Source organism: Volvox carteri (assembly GCF_000143455.1).
Source record: "Volvox carteri f. nagariensis unplaced genomic scaffold VOLCAscaffold_23, whole genome shotgun sequence".
NCBI lineage: Eukaryota > Viridiplantae > Chlorophyta > Chlorophyceae > Chlamydomonadales > Volvocaceae > Volvox > Volvox carteri.
In genome coordinates this window covers 1,030,096-1,048,954 of record NW_003307566.1, presented here as the reverse complement: position 1 = coordinate 1,048,954, position 18,859 = coordinate 1,030,096, and the positions used below count along the sequence as shown (strand labels likewise).

Below are 18,859 nucleotides of genomic sequence, written 5' to 3'. Positions count from 1 at the left end.
CGCACTGCGGTGCGCCGAAGCGGTGGAAATTATTGCCTAAGAGCGCTTTGAGCTTAGTTTGTAGGGCAGGGCTCGGGGGGGTATAGGAGTTCGAGGGGGATGGGGGTTGGAGGACAAGGGAATAGGTGAGAGGGAGCCCCGAGACGGGAGAGAGAGAGGAGAAGGACGGGGAATGGAGGCGATCACGTCGTGCAGGGAAGAACTCTTTTTCCTCCCTAGTGCCGCTCCGAGGTTGTAGGGTGCTGGAGAGCCGGGGGGAGGTGGGGTCGCTCGGACAGGGGAGGGGGGAGATGGCGGTGAGAGCGCCAAAAGGACGTAGGTTTTCTGGTGTTTGGGAGGTTGAGGTCTGGTGGTGGTAGCGGGGCTCGGATGAGAGGGAGATGTGGCCCGAGGAGGGCCATTCTATTTAGACACGTCTTCTCTGTGGGACTGGGTTGCTTGGTGAGGGACGAAGGTGAGAGCGGTGCAGTACGAGACAGGGTGAATAGGTTTCTGGAGGACCAACCGTTCAGGTTAGTGGCGGTAAGGGGGAGGCGCCGCGCGGGCTACAATCCTCCCCCTGCGGTTTTCTGGAGGGTCTAGGAGCTGTGTGTCGTGGCAACGCTAACGCTTTGGTGGTTTCGCCGGACTATCCCGGGCCCCTGCAGTGGTGATCAGGCTTGTGCGTGGTCCCTTTTCTTTATAAGGCTACTTCTCCCCTGGACCAGCCCAGGAAGGGACAGGTGGCGGAGGTCAGTTGTTTTAAGGTGGTTGCAAGACGTCTTGTGGTGTCGAGCTCTCTTAGCCTTTCTCTCTTGGAGGTTTTTTGTTGGCCTGTTAGGTATATCAGGAGCCCTCCCCTGCCGGGACTGCCCTAACCGAATTTTTGTTTGTTTGTGTTTTTGTTTTTTTTTGTTTTTTTCCCTTCGAATCCCGTTTTCGTTGGTGGTGTTTTGGGGGGTTGTTTCAGAGAGCCTTTGACTTTGCCCTAGCTGAGACTTGTGGACTCGCTCTAGCGGGACCTGAGAGCCCTTCGTGGTGTATTCAATACAGCGCTATCCCCGGATGGAGGGGCTGCGGAATGGCTGCGTAGAGAGTTGGCAGTCTGAGTCGGGGTCGGGAGCACACAAGACTAACCGACTTGTGCTGTGTGCTCCCGACCCTTGCGCTGTGTTTCGGCTTCGGCCCCCGGCTCTCGCGGCCCACAGTGTAATCTGTAAGTCATACATACGCACCTGCATCTGTCGGGTCGCACTCAGAGCGGATCCAACCGCATGGCACGTCACGCCGGCCGCCCGCAACGCCCGACCCTCAGCACTCTCAGCGCCAGCAACTCCATCCGCCTCGTCGCCGCTCCGGTCCCCTCCGCCATCGCCACTGCCGCCGCCGCCGCCGCCACCACCTCCACACTCCATCTCCTCCTCCCCTTCCCCCGCCTCCCCGCCGCCATCCTCGTCATCCAGCAGCAGCAGCGACTGTGCTGAGACGGAGGGATAGGGACCCAAGGAGCCTTCCGGATAGTCAGCTGTCGCCGCCGCCGCCGTCACGGCGACGGCTTCGCCGCCGCCGCTGCCGTACAGGACCTCCGTCAGCGCCTCCGCGCTGCGTGCCAACCCTCGCAGACCGCAACGCGGAGAGCGCAGCAGGGCTCGACTCACCTGCGGCGGACAATATTTTGATATCTTGTTTTCGTAACTACACTGTGGTCGAGTATGATATTGGCGTTGCCGGCATTGCTGGCATACACATGATGATGGCCCCCGGCCCCCGCCTGGGACGTGGCATTCGCTTGTCTATACCTTTGCAAACTCCCCCCTCCCCCTCCCCCTTCCTTTCCAGCCAGAAAAAAAGGGGATATCGGGTATCAGGACCCCTTCCCAAAATTTTCCATCCGGAGGAAGTATTCCTTGATCTCCGCCGTACGACGCGCCCTGTGCCGTACGACTTCCCCCTGCCTTACCCCCCACCCACCTGACGGCTCACAAACTGCATCAGGATGGCCCTTGAGAGAGCAGGGGTTGGTGTTGGTGTTGGTGTTGGATGGGTGTGAGAAACGCAGGGGAACATACAGAAATAATGTGTGTGCGTGAGGGGGGAGGGAAGAGGTGTGAGCAAAACACATGTCTTTTCTGTAGTAAAGGGAGAATGGTCAAGAAACATTACCATTCCCGTGTGGTAACGTGAAAAGGCCTCGCATCATCGGTGGATTAAGACACGGGCCCGGCAGCGCCCAAGCGAAGTGCGGTGTGTGTCTGTTTATGTGTCTATACGTGTGTGTGTGTGTGTGAGTGTACAATGCGGAACGCGGAAAAAAAATGGAAAATGCAAAAAAAACCTGGAATGGAAAAAACGGAAGCGAGGATGCGGAAAAAAGGAGAGGGAACATCTCGTAACTGAGCATAACCCTCCGGGATTAGCTGATGCGGCATTGCCAGGGGGCATGTAAATGCATACATGCAAACATACACAAAAGAAGGGGAATTAGCCTTGTTTGTGCAAGAGTATGTTAGTGGAAGAGTATGTTCGTGACCCAAGGTACATGTGTGTATGTGTGAGTCTGGCCGAAGAGGAGGGATTGGAGAGGCCAGGGGGGCTGCCATGCAAGTGTCGTCGTACAGACCTGCCGTACGTGTTGCCGGGATATTCCTCCGCAAAGGCTACTGCCGCTGCCAAACATTCGGGATCCAGAGACAGGTGGTACGGCAGACGTGTACGACCCGAGGGCGTGGTGCTGCCCGCGGCGAACTCTGCAATGAGGGGAGTCAGGTGTGTGTTTTTGGATGTGTTATAATGATCTGAGCCGCGAGAAGCGAGAAGGAAATGGCGAGGAAAGGTGGTACGAGAGAATAAGTATAAGAGTAACTTTAGTGAAGCAAGCTCCAGAGAGTGAGTGTGAATGTGAGTACTGCATTGCACTCACATATTAAAAATATCTAATATTTCATTATATTTATTATAACCATTATTAAATAATATTTATAGTATAATCGGTAATGATCTTATAGCGTATTACGCCACCCTTAAATTGCCAGTTGAGAGCTTTCTTAAGGTATTTGCCAAGCGGCTTGATGCACGGTGGGAGTGCCCGAATATCTTGGGTGACCCCCGCGTCTTCCCCATAGGAATTACCGGAGCCAAGGCGTGTCGCTATATGAACTGGATGGGAGCTGCCCCGTCAAGGGGTGAGCGTCTCGATTGGTTGGAGCACACTAATGGGACCATGCCCCAGCGACTTCATCATGTGCTCATGCGTTTTCGATTAGGCTGCTGGGAGTTAGAGGTTAATAGGCCTAATGGGCGTGAGCGCACCGCGCGTACCTGCAGGCTTTGTGACTGTGGAGCGGTTGAAGATGAGTTGCATGTTTTCGAAGAATGTCCCGCTTATATGAGCATACGGGCTAAGTATGATGGTGACCTAGTCCTTACGGGGCGCAGCATGCGCACCATTATGACTGAGGCGCCACCCCTGGCATTGGCCAGGTACCTCTCGGAAATTTGGGAGGCCAGGCACGTCGCGCTGAGGCGCTTCGCCCTGAAGCGGACGAGGGAGAATGAAGATGACCTCCCGCGTACCCGCATCAATACCAATACAACGTCCATGGCCCCCCCCGGCTTTTACGGAGACACCCGCACTTGTGTGCGGAACTTGTAACTTGTAACTTGTATAGTATAATAATGTATAAATTGTTATTTAATATCTATAATACATAAAGATGTTGTGTATTATACATTGTAGATATTATATTTATACATCATATCAAACAATCACATCTCATGCGCGAAACGTCTACCAAAGGTGGTCTTACCCTGGTATGCCCGGGAGGCCGCCTGGTACAAATACGACCCGCCGTACGGCACGATTAGGTGGCTAAGCGGCAGCAGTAGCACCGTCTGGCGGAGCCAATCCGGGCAGTAGCGGCGGCGACCACCACCACCCATGGGGTGGTCCCGCCGCCGCCCGCCGCCCGAGCGCGCGTCGCCGCCACCGCTGCCCGCACCGGCCCCGTCGAGAACGGGACCCAGTACGGCACCTGCGACGGCAGCGCGCAGCGCCGTCAGCCAGGTCGGTCCGGGGGCCCGGGTGGTGCTGTCCGCCACCACCAAGAGCCGCTGGTGCACACACCTGCACAAAAGGAATATAATGAAAATGAGCCCAGATAAATGAGCGGCGAAATGAAAAAACAAAAAAAGGTTCCCCGTAATCGGTTGGGGTCGATCGGGGTACATTGCCATGGGGATCCTACGGGTAGTAGACAGAACAACTGCCCATCCGGGTGGACGGCAAGCGCCTATTCCAAAGACCTTCTGCAGTTCAAAGCTCCCCCCCCCCGCCCAGCAAATCTCCGTTCATCGCGTAAAAGGCAGTGGGTTGAACAATTCGATTATTAATTTATCGCGATCGATTTAATTTGCCCAAGATTAATCCGATTCACGACAAAAAACAATCATACGTATTCTCTCACCCCGATGACGTCACCAGCGCAGTCCGCAGCTCCCCTGCCCAGCTGTACAGCGCCTCGGGGCCACAAGGTCCATTCGACAACGCCTGGCGCCAAGCGAAGCAGTTAAGGCAAGGCCAAACTAGGATGAAAACCAACTGAAAAGGGACTTGCTTTCCTTTCCCAGGTACGAAATGTTGCTGCCAACGCTGCCAAGCAAGCGACTGGGGTTTCAAGGCTTGAGGATGTAAAGAGGTGGGAAAAGAGGGAAGGACGGGGAGGGGAAGGGGGAGATCCAAACCCAGCCAAACCAATCGATTCGCACACCCAGCCAAACTAAATACTCTCGTTGTATATCCTCATTCGATCCTCACCCCGACACAAGTAAATCAAGCCCAATCTGCCAACCAGCCAACCAGCTCCCAAAGCCCCCCAGCAGGCAGGAGCTAACCAGTGCACATAAAGCTATACCCAAGTACCCACCCTTTCATGCACGAACTACCTGGCCCCACTCAACCAAGCAAACCCCACCAACCCCACCACCAACCCCCACCCCCCACCCGCATCACTGCATCCGGCGGCGGCACCCCCGCGCACTCCCCAGCAGCGGCACCACCGCCACCACTCAGCCGGAGCACGTAGCAGCAGCTAGATGGCATGCTGCCGCCGGCAGCAGCAGCAGCAGTGGCAGCGGCGGCCGTTCCGTCCCCAAACCAAGTACATGCCCCCGACCGCGGCCTCTTGACACCGCCGCCGCCACTGGCGGCCCCAATCGGGTCTGAGCCCCTGTTTGGTATTGCGCCAGCTGGCCTAGGGAGTACGTTAGCAGAGGTGGCCAGGTTGGAGAGGAGCGCCGCCAGCGTCTTATCAGCGGCGGCGGCGGCGGTGTGTGCAGATAGAGAAACGGGCCCCGTAGCCGGCGCCGGCGCCGCCACCTCCGGAGGCGGTTGCGCCGATGCCACAGGGCAATGCTGCTGCTGCTGCGGCGGCGGCGGCGGCGGCGGATCGAGAGGTACGGATGAGCGCGTCGGCGACGGACGGAGGGAAGATGAGGGGGGGAGAAGGTGGGGCGAGGTCGGGGGGGGCCGGAGAGCTGGGGAGGGGGACCCAGGGCGCCCGCTGACCTGGCGGCGGCCGCTCATATCCGGGGAGCCATCTTCGTCGTCGCCGTCAACGCCGTTATGGTCGGCGCCGACACCCTCGGTGACGGAGCCGTAGCCCCTGCTGTCACCGTCACTACCATCCTCTTTCTCCTCCGCCAGTACGGCTACTGCTGGGGCGGCGGTGGCGGTGGCGGCGGTGGCGGCGGCGGCGGTGAATGGTGCCGCAAGGCATAACCTGGAGATTGAGATCTCCTCCGAAGCCGCCACCGCGTCGATGGCGCCGTCGGCTGCGGCAGCGCACCGCCGCCGCCCCGCCGCCGCTACCAGAGATTCTGGCCGCGTCGCCACAGCATTACCCCCAACGGGAGTCGGTCTGCTGGTAACGGAGCTGTCGGAAGAGGTCGCACTTGCGCTCCGACAGCGGCACTTATCATTACCTCTGAATTCAGAATTCGATCCGGACTGTAACGGCAGCGACGGCGGTGCCGGCTGCGGCACCGTCGAGGACCGCGTCGCAGTGGTGCGCCTGCCTTCGGTACTGCCGCCCGGCTCCGTTTCAGATCCAGAACCCGACCCAAAGTCTTCGGAGCTGCCGTGCTCTGGCCGCCTGCCGGAGAAGCCGACGCTGCCAGGCGCATCAGAGTCATTTTCGGAGCTGCCGTACAAACCGCGACGGTGCCGTGGCGGTGTCCGCATCCATGCCCCCTCATCCACGTCTCTAATAGCCGTCACGGCGCACCTGGCGTCTGTAGCAATCGGCGCGACGGCTGTAGCAATCGGCGCGACGGCTGTAGCAGTACTAACGTCAGGGAAGGACCCCGCAGCGAGGGTTATGCTCTTGGCGATGGCAGGCGGCCGCCGGGGCGGCCATTCTTGAGTCGACGTACTACTCGCGTCGTCTGAAGCGTCTACATCCTCACCGGCACCGCCGCCACCGCTGCTACTGGCGGCAGGCCGCCGCTGGCGGCCGACCCACGGCGACGGCAACGGCGGCGGCTGCCGCTGACACCGACGCCGCCTCGCGCTGGCACCGTCCCCACCCTCGCAACCTCGGCTACAGCAACTCCCCCCGAACGCAACGCGGGCGGTCGTACGGCTTCCGTCCTCGCTTCCGCTTCCATGACGATTTTCATCTCCGACGTCGTCGCCGCCGCGGCCGCTGCCGCCGAGCCGCGCACCTCGGTTTCTTAGGGTTTCATCCCTCCCTGGACAATACGCGACGCTGCTGCTGCTGCTGTTGCTGCTGCCACTGTGACCGTCGCCGTCAGCGCTACCTCCAGCGTCGCCGGCACCCTCCTGGGAAATACGAGCCACGTTGTGGCCTCGCTGGCTTGTTGGCCGGCGCCGCACCGGCGCGACGGTGGCGACGACGGAGCCGTCAGAGCCGTACGACACTTTGCTGGTGCTGCGCCGCCGCCTCCCACCGCTGTCACTGCTCTCCGTCTCGTTCCCCGCACTTGCATCGCTGCAGGAGCGCAGACCAAAGCTTTGTGGCAGCAGCAGCGCCGGCAGCGGCGGCGGTGATGAAGCTGCTTGCTGGCGAAGCGGCGACGCAGCCTCCGCCACCACCAGTGGAGTTTGCTTGGCACGTGTACGACGCACCACCGCACGCCGCCGCCCTCCTGCAGTTTCCGCCCTTGCAGTAGCGCCGATGGCGGCGGCGGCGGCGCCGCCGCCGCCGCTACGGACATCCCCGCGTCTACCAAGGCCGACACCGCTGTCGTCAAGGTCGCCATACGCGGGTGCGTTGGCGTCGTACCGTTGACGGCCGTTCACCGCGGAATCCTCCTTTGCCGCTGCAGAAGATCCCGTCGGCTTCATGATACATACGCCTTCCGCAGCATACTCGTTGCTGGCGTCATATGTATGCACGTATTCATCGCCGCTGCTGTCGCCGCCGCCGCCGCCCTCGGGAGGGCGGCTGTAGGTATGGATGGATGCCGTATGCCGCTCCGATGGCGGCTGCAGCACAGCTGCTGCTGCCGCCGCCGCCGCCGCCACCGCTGCCGGCGGCTCTAGGGCCCGGATCTGTACATGGGGCTTCGTCGGGACACGTGACCAGCGGCGGGCCTCAGTGGCGCCGGCAGTGGCGACGAAAGGCTTGTGTACGATACAGGCACGCGTGGAATCAAGGGAAGAGCAACAAGAGGCGCCGGACGGCGACGACGATGAGGCGGCAGAAGCGGAAGGACAGGAAGTAGAAGAAGAGACGTGGCAGGCGAGAGGACGTTCCGCCATCAACACCATGGCATTCACGCCGGCAGTGGATGGGGTGCCGCTGCCGTCAGGCACAGAGGTCCGGAGGCCACGGAGGTCGCCGCTCTGTTCCATGCTGGTAACGCTGTCACATCCGTTAGCCCTTTCGTAATACGACACCGCAACCGTCGGTCCGGCCGCATAGGCGGCGCGGCAGCTAAGGCTGCGCATGGCGGCGTGCTTGGACTGTTGACCGCTGCCGTTGCGATGCCGTCGTTGCTGGGTAATGTTGCCGCCACCCTGCGGCGCCGGCAGCGGAGCCGGGCCACTGCCACCGGTGGCCGAGGCCATCGCCAACGCAGCGGCTGCGGCAATGGTATGCATGTCACGGCGGCTGGCGCCGCCGCCGCCGCCGCCGCTGTTGCTGCTACCGCCGCAGGTCGGGCGGTTTGCCACGCCGGAATCGAGCGCACCCATGTCGCCGCCGACACTTTCAAGTCCGTATTCAGGACCGTAACCATGCACAGATCCGTACCCGCCCTGCGCGCTGCCGTACGACAGCTCCGAGCTCTGGTCAGAGCTGTGGCTGAGCCGTCGGGGCGCGGCGGCGGCCGCGACAACGGCGTCGGCGGCGCCGCCACCGCTCCAGCCACGAGCTTGCGCTTCCAGCAGCGACGCCGCGTCGCCGCCGCTGCCCTCCGACGGTGTGTCGTATGCGCTGCTCGCTGCACTACCATTGCATCTGACGCCCACGCCGACGCCGAAACCGGCATTCGCGTCACTGCTGCCGCCGCTGCCGCTGTCCTCGTAGTCTTGGAACATAACGGCAGCGCCAAGGTACTCGTACGGCGCCAGCTCCCTGCCAGAGCTGTCGGACGAGCTGCCGCTGCCACCGCAGCCACCGCTGCCGTGCCGTATATTCGGCGGCAGGGACATTACATTTAGCCCTCCCAGGAGCAAATCCGGGTCTCGCCAGCCATCCACAGTTGGCGTGGAGAATCCCTCCGGTCGCTCGGCGCCGCTCTCGCTGCCGTACAAGCGACGGCCGCGGCGGCGTCGCCCGGTGGCTGCGCCACCGTCAACGACTCCGACGAGCTTAAGACGTCGCCGCCGCTGCTGCACCTGCCGCATCTGCTGCGCCTGCTGCTGCTGCTGTGGCGGCGGCGGCGGCGGCTTCGCCAAATTCGGCGACAGTTGACTGCACTGCCGGCCTGGGCCAGCTCCAAGGGTATCGCTACCGTTCTCCAAGGCGCACCGCCGAGTGCTGCAGCTACCTTTCCCCTTTACTCCACTGCCACCTCGCCCTGCAAAAATGCTCCTGCTGCAGCCAGCGTTACTGCCCTGGCTTGCGCCTGAATCCGCGACAGCGTCGCCGACGCCGCGAGCGCTGACGGCAACATCCTTGGCCTGCCGCCGCCAGGACTCCGCACTGCTGCTACTGCCGCCGCGGCCGCCGCCCACCCCGATGTCGTCATCATCATCATCATCATCACCACCGTCGCTTCCGTCCTCATCATCGCTTGTCCATTCCCCCATCGACTCACCAGGAAGCATTGCCCTGTGCATCGCCGCACGGGCTTGCGGCGTCAGGAAGGCCTGACGCATCGCCGCCATGGCGGCTGCAGTCGCTGCCGTGGAATCGGCCACCACGGGCAAGGTTGTCGCAGCGGCTGCAGCTTCAGGCCCCCCGATGTTCCCCACACTGCCGCTGACGCCGCTGCTGCTACTGCTGTCACAGCGACAGCTGCTACTGCTCGGGTGTCTAGAGGAGCAGGCCGAAAGCTGCTGACCGGCGCTGCCGCCGCAGCCGTCGCTACCACCATCACCGCCTTCCACCCCAGCCCGTGGAACAAGGGCAACATCAATATTTTGCCCCTCCGTTTCCTGTTGCGCTTCTTCCTGCTCACATCTCCCCACTACCTCATGCATCTGCTGCTGCCGCTGCGGCGGCGGCGGTGACAGCGGTTTCGTCATGCCTCGCAGCAAAGCTTCCGACGGATTGGCATCATACGGGATCTCAGCCATCGACCCGTATTCGGTGGCCCTTGGCGGCTGCAAGGCATGGCTGGCCTCTGTATTCGTCTCCATCGCCGCCGTCGTCACGGCAGCCGCAGCGGCGGCGGCGGCGGCGGCGGCAACCTCCTCCGCCACCTGCGCCTCCTCCAGATCGCGTTCCCGCTCCGCCGCCTCAAGCGCCGAAACCAGGTCCTCAAGCAGCCGCCGCTCCGAAACCGACGTGTCGGCCAGCAGCTCCTCAAAATACAGCCGTAGAACTTCCATCTGTGCCTCCACGCCCTGCACGCCGCCGTCAGCGCCTCTGTCGGCGGCGCCGCCGCTGCCGGCCGCGGCTTGCAGCGATCGCAGAGCCCGCCGCATCTGGCACAGCCCCAGCTGTAGCAGCAACCCTCGAGAAAAGCCCCACTCCGGCTGACCCACGATTCGCGCCGCGACCACATCCACGAACGCTACCCCAGTAGACAGCTCGCAGCGAAATCTCGCCGAGGCGTCGCCGTCGCCCCCGGCGGCGGCGGTGGCGGCGCGCTGCAGGCAGCGCTGCACAGCTGCCAGCGCTTCAACTGCCGCCTCCGCGCGCCAGACCTCCGGGTCGTTGGCCAGCTCGGCATCGCTGCGCTCGCTATCGTACAGCTCGTCCAGGCATGCATGTGCACGCTCCAGGCGCTCCGATACAACAGACAGCTGCGCGGCGAGGTTGGCTGCCGCGCCTTTTCCGTCGCTACGACCGCCACCGCATGCTGCGCTCCGGCTGCCGTCGCCGCCACCGCGATCACCAATACCGCCGTCACTCAATGTAACGCCACTGCCGCCAGCGGCGCCTTGATCATCGTCTAGATCCGCCGCCGCCGCGGCCGATGGCGACAGGCTTGCCAGCTGCGGCAACAGCTCCGCCAGCGTCACCTCAACTAGATCCAGATTTCGGTTGTCCACGTAATCCAAGACGTTGCTGTCCAGCAAATCCAGCAACCGCTCCCTGGAGCAGTCCAGTGGCGTGGCCTCAATCACCGACGACCCAGGGGTGGTTACAGCGGTGGTGGCAGCGGTAACCGCTGCAGTGGCAACGGCGCCACCGCCGCCACCTCCGGCGGCAGCTTTGGCCGCGTTGACGGCGGCGGCAGCGGCGGCACGCGCCGCGCTGTCCAACGGCCCCTTCCATCCAGGCAGTCTAAGACAGAGCGAATGGGCAGCGGCTCGCATCCCAATAGCTGCTTCCTGCGTAGCGAGGGCTGGCTGCGTCTCCATGTAGCGCTGCCACAGCAGCTCCACTGCGTCGGCGAGCGGAGGACGTGGGAGGAGGGCGTGGGAGGAAAGAGTGAAAAAGTGAAAAAGTGGGCAACGTGGGACCATGCGCCACCCGTGACTGGGCGGAGGATAAGCAGCACTACACAGGCACAGGTAATAAACAATAAACCTTCCGTACAATACAATACAATACATTACGGACCGTATGCCAGCCCGGATGGCTACCCGACACACGCAAACAACACATCGCCCGCGTTGTCGGGTGCAGAGCGCGTGTCTCGCAGATATCCGCAACGGGTCGCGGCATGTGTATAACAGGAGCCGAAAACCACGGCGCCCCTTTCCGCCCTGGCCCCCGGGCCCACGTACCTAGGGCATGGTTGCGGTGGTACGGCATGAATGCCGCCTGTGGACGGGCAGGAATTGAGACAACGGGCATGGCATTGCGCGGCAGGGAGACATGGGAGCCGTCAGTTAAGCAGTAAATCAGCAAGAACATAACATAATATAGAGGGCGTTGTAGTAGCTGGTACACAGTAAGGCTATACAAATATATGCGCTAAGCGCGACCGCCCGCCAGCATCTCGAAGAGAGGCCTTTTCAGCGGCGGCCAGCTACTACAGAGGACGTCGAGGAAGGTATAGGCAAAGTAGGTAGCTGGGAGGGTGGATGGAAGGGTAGCTGCCTCCCCCGCGCCACTACCGAAGATCGACACAAAGCGAGCGCGGCCAAACCCCCACGGCCCACGGTTTCCACGTTTCCCATCACGCCCAGGTAGTAGTTTTCCGTCGTACGCCGTACACATCGTACCATGAGTGGCGTGATTTCGTCGTCTCCATCTCCCCCCAGCACTTCCTTGCGCAGAAGGCAGGGCAGGTCTACTCTCGCGCCGCGGCTGAGCAACATCTCCACACCTACAACCAAGCGCCGAAGTGAGCTGTGAGCCAACATAAACAGAACAGGACAGGTTTAAAGCCCAGTGTTGGAAAGTGACCGACACATATACCATTTGAAATGGTGAAAACAGTAATAGGACCCGAGAGGGATCCGACGCTTTGCTGAGTTTAACACCCAGGACAAGTTAGGCGGGGAGAGGCTAGGCGCAGGCCAAGTCCGACTCGAAACAGCCCGAGCCAGTTCGAGACGGGATGGGCCAGGCCAAGCTGGGCGAGGACATACATACCCACAGGTAAGGAAAACGTAGAAACGTGAAGCACATCAAGACCCAGAACATGTCGAAATGGTAACAAGTTACAAGTTCCGCACAAGTTTGCGGGGGTGTCCGTAAAACCTGGGGGGGGGGCCATGGATTGTGGACATGGTAACTTCGTCAGCGGCGGCAGCTGTGGCAGCTGTGGCTGCGGCATTACCTACCCTGCCTCGCCAGCTGCTCATCCGGATCTACCACATACGCCAACATAAGGCTCATGCCGGGTGCCAGCGGCACATCTCCCTGCGCCGCCTCCGGCCCACTCAGCAGCCCCACGGGGAGCACCAGGTCTCGATCATCCGGGTGGAAGTGAAGCGGCACTGCCGCCGCTGTCGCTGCTGCTGACCGAGGCGAAACCGGGGAGCCAGGTCCGCTAGCAGCACGGGAAGATGTTGACTGTGCAGGGCAGACCCTGCATCGGTCCAGCAGTAAAGCAACGAGCTCCGGGCGGTACAGCAGTACAGCCATGTTCGTACGGAGCCAGTAGGCTGAGGAAAGGGCAGAAAACCAAGGGGGGGGAGGAGAGGGGTTTGCGGTAAAGAAGGGGGGAAGAAAATCAGGGAACATCTAAGGGGCAAAGCGGAGAGTGACCGAGTGCTTGGATAAAGGGACTTAGGAGGCGGCGGTCCGGGAAAAGATACACACTGTATAATAATACTAAAGTATACAGTATTTTACCTGTATAGTCTAGTATACAGGTAATACAGAGATTGTCTAATGTGTTTGAATGGGGAGTTCTTAGAAGCCACTCCAACACGAGCCAGGTGCTGCAGGCTGAGCCAGAAAGTAGGGAGAACTGCGGAAGGGAGCTCGCCCCGCTATCACCCACCGACGGCCTCTCGCTGCGGCGGCTGCATGGCCGGATGCTCCAGCAGCGCCCTCAGCACCAGCCCCATACTGACGGTGTGTTGTCTCTCCGCGCTGCGGCGCCAGAAGGGCTCAAGCCACGAGTCAGCCAGGGCGCGGAGCAGCAGGCAGTCGGAGGCTGGTAGGGAAGGAAGCAGCTGCTGGGGGAAGTGGCTGCGAGGAGGAGGGGGACGACGACGACGAGTGGCGGGGTGGGAGGTGGGGGATGTGTGAGAGTAGGGGGGTAAGATGAACCGCTGGCAAATGGAGCAGCGAATGTGAGTAAGGGGGGGGGATGTGAGTGAGGCGGGCGAGGGAGGACGGGGAGGAGGAGAAAGGATGGGGAACGAGCTGTGGGGTTGGGCAGTTGGTATGTTCCACGTACTTTCCGCGTCGGCATTTGGTTTTTTTTTCCCGCATCTTGCAGATGAGGAGATGCGATTTCTTTTCCACCCACACAGGAATAGCACTACGAGCTGTTCTTCTGACCGAACACGCGGGTGCTTAGTTTTCTCCAACTTCACATTCAGCATGAACCAATTAACATTTGCGCAGACAGATATATATTGCATACGCAACAACAACAAAACCCACATGGAGAAACCCACATGCACACGCGCACAAACGAGCGAACGAGAGAGAGAGAGAGCTCACCGCCATAGGCAGTCCAGCAGTTTATGGCCACACGAGTGCCGTACAGCTGTCGCCACGAAGTCGTACATCGCACGCTCGTCCAGCCCGCCGTCCGAAAGCTGGAAAGTCCCAAACTTGATAAGCAGCTCTGAACCGGTTGCGGTCGAGATGGTGAGGAGGGGCAAGAGGGAAGGCAATAAAAACACGCATGTCGGGCGTGCGAGTTAGGAAGAATACTCAAGCTATCAAAAGGACAATTAAACGTGACCTGAGGGACCCAACGAGCCAAGCAGGCACAAAAAAATAAAAAGTAAAAGTAACAATAAAAAAGCTAAAAAAGTAAAATTCAAAGTAAAAGTCAAAACACTAAGTAAAGTAAAAGGCTTTAAGACTGGAGGTATTGTATGGTGTTCTTCCTCTATTTTTCCCTCCTTATGGGGCCTCCAGCATGGAATGGGACCTCCAGCATGGAATCAGAGGAGATGGGAGGTGGGAGGAGGGATCGGCACGGGCAGGACACCTAGTCTACGAGGCCTAGCCGCCAACAGGCTTAACGTAAAAGCGAGCCAACAAACCCCTCAATTTCCTTTTCCCTTCCCTCCCGTAGCTCTCTCCTCCGGCCGCCCGGGCCCGAAACTCGGACGAAAGAACTTCGAAACACGGCTGGCGTTGCGTTGTTGACATCGCTACTACTGCTTCTGCTTGGCTGCCATGACAGGTCTTTGCCGTCCACGACGCCCACAACCCACAAGTTCCAGGTTCAATCCTTGTCCAGGACGCCAATAGTTTGCTCCGGAGGACCCTCATCCTATCCTTTTTAAACCAATCCATGAAAAGGAGGAGGCGGGCTCACCAATGCCCTCCACCTTCCGCGGTGATGTCCAATCCGACAGGTCCAGGACCTTGCAGGTGATGTGGATGGGGTGGTCATTGCGCGCGGAGCAGACACTGGAGTTGAAGGTAGAGCAGCGGTGCTGACGCAACACCTACATGCATGCAGACATACATACATGCAAACCGCCACACGGACAGGCCCAGGCAGGTAGGTAGATAGGTAATAGATGGACAGGCAGGTAGATGAACATATACATACATACATACATGCATACATACATAGATGGATAGATAGAGATAAATGGATAGGTAGGTAAATAAATGGAGAGCGAGGCATATGAGCAGACGGACAGTGATAAACAGATTATGCAAAGGTTGGCAGGGAGGCGGACGACAGGCGGGGACTGGCCTGGGGTATCAGCGGCATTGTGTATTTTGGGTCAAATGCCTCATGTGGCCAGTACCACCCAACCGGCGGGGTGTCGTTCTTCGCTTGCCAACGTTGCCTCCCCTCAACGAGCAACACGAAGCAGCTGTAAGGGGCTGTAGGAAGAGTATTCAAATCTGTGCATGACCCAAATGCGCGCGGGCGAGTTGGTGCGCGGCGAAAGGGAGAGGGCAGGGTGACGTGATGCAGCGAGATATTTTGGCCACTTGCGGCGATTAAGAGAGGAAATGTGGCGCGGAGTCTGGCTGCTGGTATCCCCCCGATTCCTAACCCGTCCCGTTGCCCCTCAGCGGCCCCGTTGCTGCAGCATCCCTTGCCCCTGCCCATGTCCATACCCGCATGGACACACGCCCGTCTCCCTTCAAACACCGACTTTCCCCCGGCCTCCCTGGGCCGCTGGGGTCTCCATGGGGTCTCCATTCAGGATCCGCCAAAGCTCAGCAGCAGAAGGAACAGCGCCGACATTTATTAGTAACTCTCCCCTAGGTGTACCCGCCCACATGGCGTTACGCGGACCTGAAAAAGGGCACGGTGCTCCTCTGCCGTGATTTTCGCACACAGCACCGCCAAGGGCGCCGGCAGGCCACAATCAGTGACGGCATTTGGTAAAGCGCCCAGCCGGATGAGGAGGTCAAGTACCGCGGCGGGGACGCCGTTAAAGCAGGAGAAGACCAGCAACGGAACTAGCGGCTTCCGGTCCTTAAGCACCCAGGTGGTATTATCGAAGCAGCTGGTATTGCTCACGAGACCATTGGGATCTAGGCCAGACTTCACCAACGTCCGAATTTTGCCAAGGTTCTGAGAGTGCAGCAGGCGCAGGAGATCATCGGCGGGAAGCTGCTTTCCGCCCGCCGGTGTCACCTTCTTCCGCCCCATCGACAACGGTGATTCCCTTGATAGGCGGAAATTTTACTTCACATGTCCATGGACATGAGGAACCTTTACAGTCGCAAGGTTTCGGTAGAGCGGCCCGACCGAGATGATGTTCCGGCGACTGCTCAAACAAAGACAACGTAAAAATTAAGTATCTTTAAAACATGCACGTCTTAGGGTGAAAACCGGATGTTCTCTGTACACTTGCTCCTCCAGCTGAGGCTTGCATTTTCAATATCAGTTCCGACGGATCACAACTAACCTGGACTTACGTTTTAGAAGGCAAGGGTCGTAACTTTACATGCTTACGACAACAACTAACAACTTCGGCAGCAGGAAGACGTCAAACATGGATGGCCCGTACGGTCCAACCGCCATGGCACAAGTCTCGAGTCAAGTCAGCCATGCTCCGTCGACAATCATGAAGTTCTTCGTATTATGACTTTGGCAAGATCTTACATTCAGACAGCAATGCGGAGCAACTATGTTACCCTGCCTTGCGCCGCTGGCGTACTACCGCGTTACGCACGGTTACAAATCTGCCCAGTTGCAAACCATTCTATGACTTTACCCGGCTGCAAAAACCCTGCTATATTATAACGTCAAGTAGCCTTGTGCCTTGAAACTGGAGGTCGCCCGTTTGGCGATACATCCTTGCCATCGGGCCATCGGTGCCTTGCGTCGGCAATGCAGCGGCTTGGCAATGCCATATAGCCACAACACCTCCTTGACATGATATTTACGCGGCCCAAACCTCATTAACATGAACTCCTAATTATCCTGTAGCCGTAGCAAGACGCCCCGAAACTCTCCAACGGATCCTTTCCAATATAGTTTTGAGTTCTATCCAAGCCACAGCTCCAGCTTTCGCCATTTCGGTCACAGATTACTGGTGTAAATCTCTCCATCTGCTTTTGCCCATTTAATTTCCAAGGGCCTTCGAGGCCGAACCGCGAACTCTATCCGCAGTTCGACACACAGCAGGGCACACACGCACACACCCACACATACCCACACGCACACCCACACATACCCACACTCAACCCCCTCCACACACACACGGGCACACACGCACGCACACGTGTGACTACATGATGAGCAGGTGACCCTCAGATTGGCCCACCTCCTCTCTAACCTCCCAACGTAAGGCCCCCCTAAATGCGTGTAACCCGACATAAATTGAGTCACAAGAGTAGTAATAATAGTCTTGAAGTAGCAGCACCAGCACCAGCACCAGCACCAGTGATAGCAGCACTAGCAGTGACAGCAATAGTACTGGCAGCAGTAGTGATGGCACTACTGCTAAAGGCAGCAGCAGCTGCTCCCTTTCCCTGCATACTGCACACACAGCATTACCCATACATTTCCCGCCCCTTCAGCATTATGGTCACGCGGCCATAAGGCGCGCGAAGATATATTGTTATAGACCACAACCGTAGGCCGGAGTCTAAGACTACAATGTTGTTATCATTACCCGAATATATCTAGTCCATTATCCTTGACCGCTGACCACCGCACGCATCCGCCGCTCCAGCTCGTATAACAACAGCGCAAACTCCGTGCGCCCACCACCCGCCGGGCCGCGCCGAAATCAAATCCGAGCCCCTTAAGAGCCTTCAGGTCACACAAGGTCCCTAGCCAGTACGGATCGTACGACTAAGTCCTGTAGTGCCCCGTACCCGACACCCCCCCGGTACACCGCCTCTATGTCGCCCTGAAGATAGGAGGTGGGGGGAAGGCACAGCGGGGGAGGTGGGGGCGAGGGACAAAAGGTGTGTGTATGTGTGTATGTGCGTATGTGTGTGTTGGGCTGGGGTGGGGTGGGGTGGGGTTTACGAGCGTTATGGAAAGAGCAAGGGACGTGCTTGTGGGGCCTTACCCGTGGCGCCATCTCTCTGGGGCCATCCGCGCAAATAGCTCCCACCATAACTACAACTCAACCCCAACCAGAATCAAAACCACCACAACTACCATAACAATTTAATCGTAGACCGCAGCACCCTTAGGAATCCGCTCCATTTGACGCCATTTCCGGTTTTGACGTCTTCGACGCCGCCGGAAACGCCTCGGCGGCCGCAACGGCGGCGGTGGCTGTCGGGCCATATGGCCACCGCTGAAATGGTTGACGGAGGGCCCCCTCCCTTCCCTCCCTCGGCAAGGTTGGCCCTTTGCTTCTATTGCCTCAACATCATGTTTTAGGTACACCCTAGATTGGGGTTTTCATACAAATTCTTCATGGGCGCCGTTGAGGTACGGCAGTGGCAATCCATCCGTACGCTGCGCTTTCGGCTCGTCAGGGCTCTGCACGTTCCAGGGCATTTTCTGTTCTCCTTTGCGGCGAGGAGCTCTGTGGCGGTGTGGGGCAGCGGAGTGTGTGTGCTGGTGTTTGATCTTTGCCTGTGCGTCCCTTTTTCCTCCCCCCTGGGAGGGGGAGGCGGAGGGGGGGGGGAGGCAACGAGCGTGGACTTCCTGTCGGTATGGTGCCAGACGGCGCGTAATTGCGTTGTGTGCGGCTTGTATATCAAAATACACTCTGTTTGTCTGTATGTTTGTCTGTATGTCTGTCTGTTTGAAGCGATAGTCGTCCCCCCCTTTCTTCGTTTGCCAACTTGTGTACGACGTGCGACAATTTTATTGTTCGTACGCAAAGCCGCACAGCCACTGATGCCACTGCTGTTTAATTCCCCCCTCCCTGCCTCCCTCCTCTCCTCTCCTCTCCCCCGCAGCCCTGTCACTTTCTCACTTTGTACCCGGACGCCTCCATGACGTCCAGCTCCCCCGCCCAGCCCGGCTCCATGTCCCCCAACCGTTCCCTGAGACCCCGGACCATAACCCTGTCCCGTTCAGACAGCGGCTGCAGGTGGTGGTGCTCCACATCTGCCAGCTGACGGCTCCGGAGACCCAGCCAACGAAGCCCCGGCAGCAAATGACTGACTCCAGGGAGGTTGAGGGGGTGGGTGCCGTGGTGGCGAGTTTGGGAGGCGTGGAGGCGGGGGGGGGGGGGGAAGACGAACCACGAACGAGTGAAGTGGGGGCAAGG

The 18,859-nt window shown here is 59.5% G+C and overlaps 2 protein-coding genes across 2 annotated transcripts in view; both read right to left on the bottom strand.

Annotated features, from left to right (window-relative positions):
• Positions 1-27: 27 nt before the first annotated feature.
• On the bottom strand, positions 28-3,644 carry VOLCADRAFT_105082 (uncharacterized protein). Its single transcript, XM_002951300.1, has 5 exons — positions 3,298-3,644; positions 2,600-2,726; positions 1,951-1,981; positions 1,215-1,637; positions 28-1,064 (listed from the first exon to the last, which is right to left on the bottom strand). The coding sequence occupies exons 1-5, from the start codon at positions 3,338-3,340 to the stop codon at positions 1,035-1,037; spliced, it is 654 nt and encodes a 217-aa protein (XP_002951346.1). The 5' UTR covers positions 3,341-3,644; the 3' UTR covers positions 28-1,034.
• A 100-nt stretch (positions 3,645-3,744) lies between these two features.
• Positions 3,745-18,859, bottom strand: part of VOLCADRAFT_105081 (uncharacterized protein) — a gene marked incomplete at its 3' end in the record, with an annotated part of 19,871 nt that continues 4,756 nt past the window's right edge. Inside the window, exons 6-20 of the mRNA XM_002951299.1 lie at positions 18,563-18,749; positions 18,096-18,240; positions 17,499-17,533; positions 15,463-15,744; positions 14,518-14,650; positions 13,686-13,812; positions 13,015-13,205; positions 12,350-12,673; positions 11,345-11,381; positions 6,872-10,706; positions 6,261-6,481; positions 5,543-6,176; positions 4,979-5,398; positions 4,443-4,525; positions 3,745-4,102 (exon numbers count right to left, since the gene is read on the bottom strand). Coding sequence (XP_002951345.1) covers positions 3,745-4,102; positions 4,443-4,525; positions 4,979-5,398; positions 5,543-6,176; positions 6,261-6,481; positions 6,872-10,706; positions 11,345-11,381; positions 12,350-12,673; positions 13,015-13,205; positions 13,686-13,812; positions 14,518-14,650; positions 15,463-15,744; positions 17,499-17,533; positions 18,096-18,240; positions 18,563-18,749 — 7,012 coding nt within the window. The remainder of the gene's footprint in view (positions 4,103-4,442; positions 4,526-4,978; positions 5,399-5,542; positions 6,177-6,260; positions 6,482-6,871; positions 10,707-11,344; positions 11,382-12,349; positions 12,674-13,014; positions 13,206-13,685; positions 13,813-14,517; positions 14,651-15,462; positions 15,745-17,498; positions 17,534-18,095; positions 18,241-18,562; positions 18,750-18,859) is intronic.

Coding starts and splice junctions, on each gene's coding strand:
- VOLCADRAFT_105082 (XM_002951300.1), bottom strand. CDS start 3,340: ATGCAACTCATCTTCAACCGCTCCACAGTCACAAAGCCTGCAG. Junction 1,982..2,599: donor CCCGGCAACACGTACGGCAG/GTCTGTACGACG, acceptor TGCTCTCTCAAG/GGCCATCCTGATGCAGTTTG. Junction 1,638..1,950: donor TGCAGTTTGTGAGCCGTCAG/GTGGGTGGGGGG, acceptor TGTCCGCCGCAG/GTGAGTCGAGCCCTGCTGCG.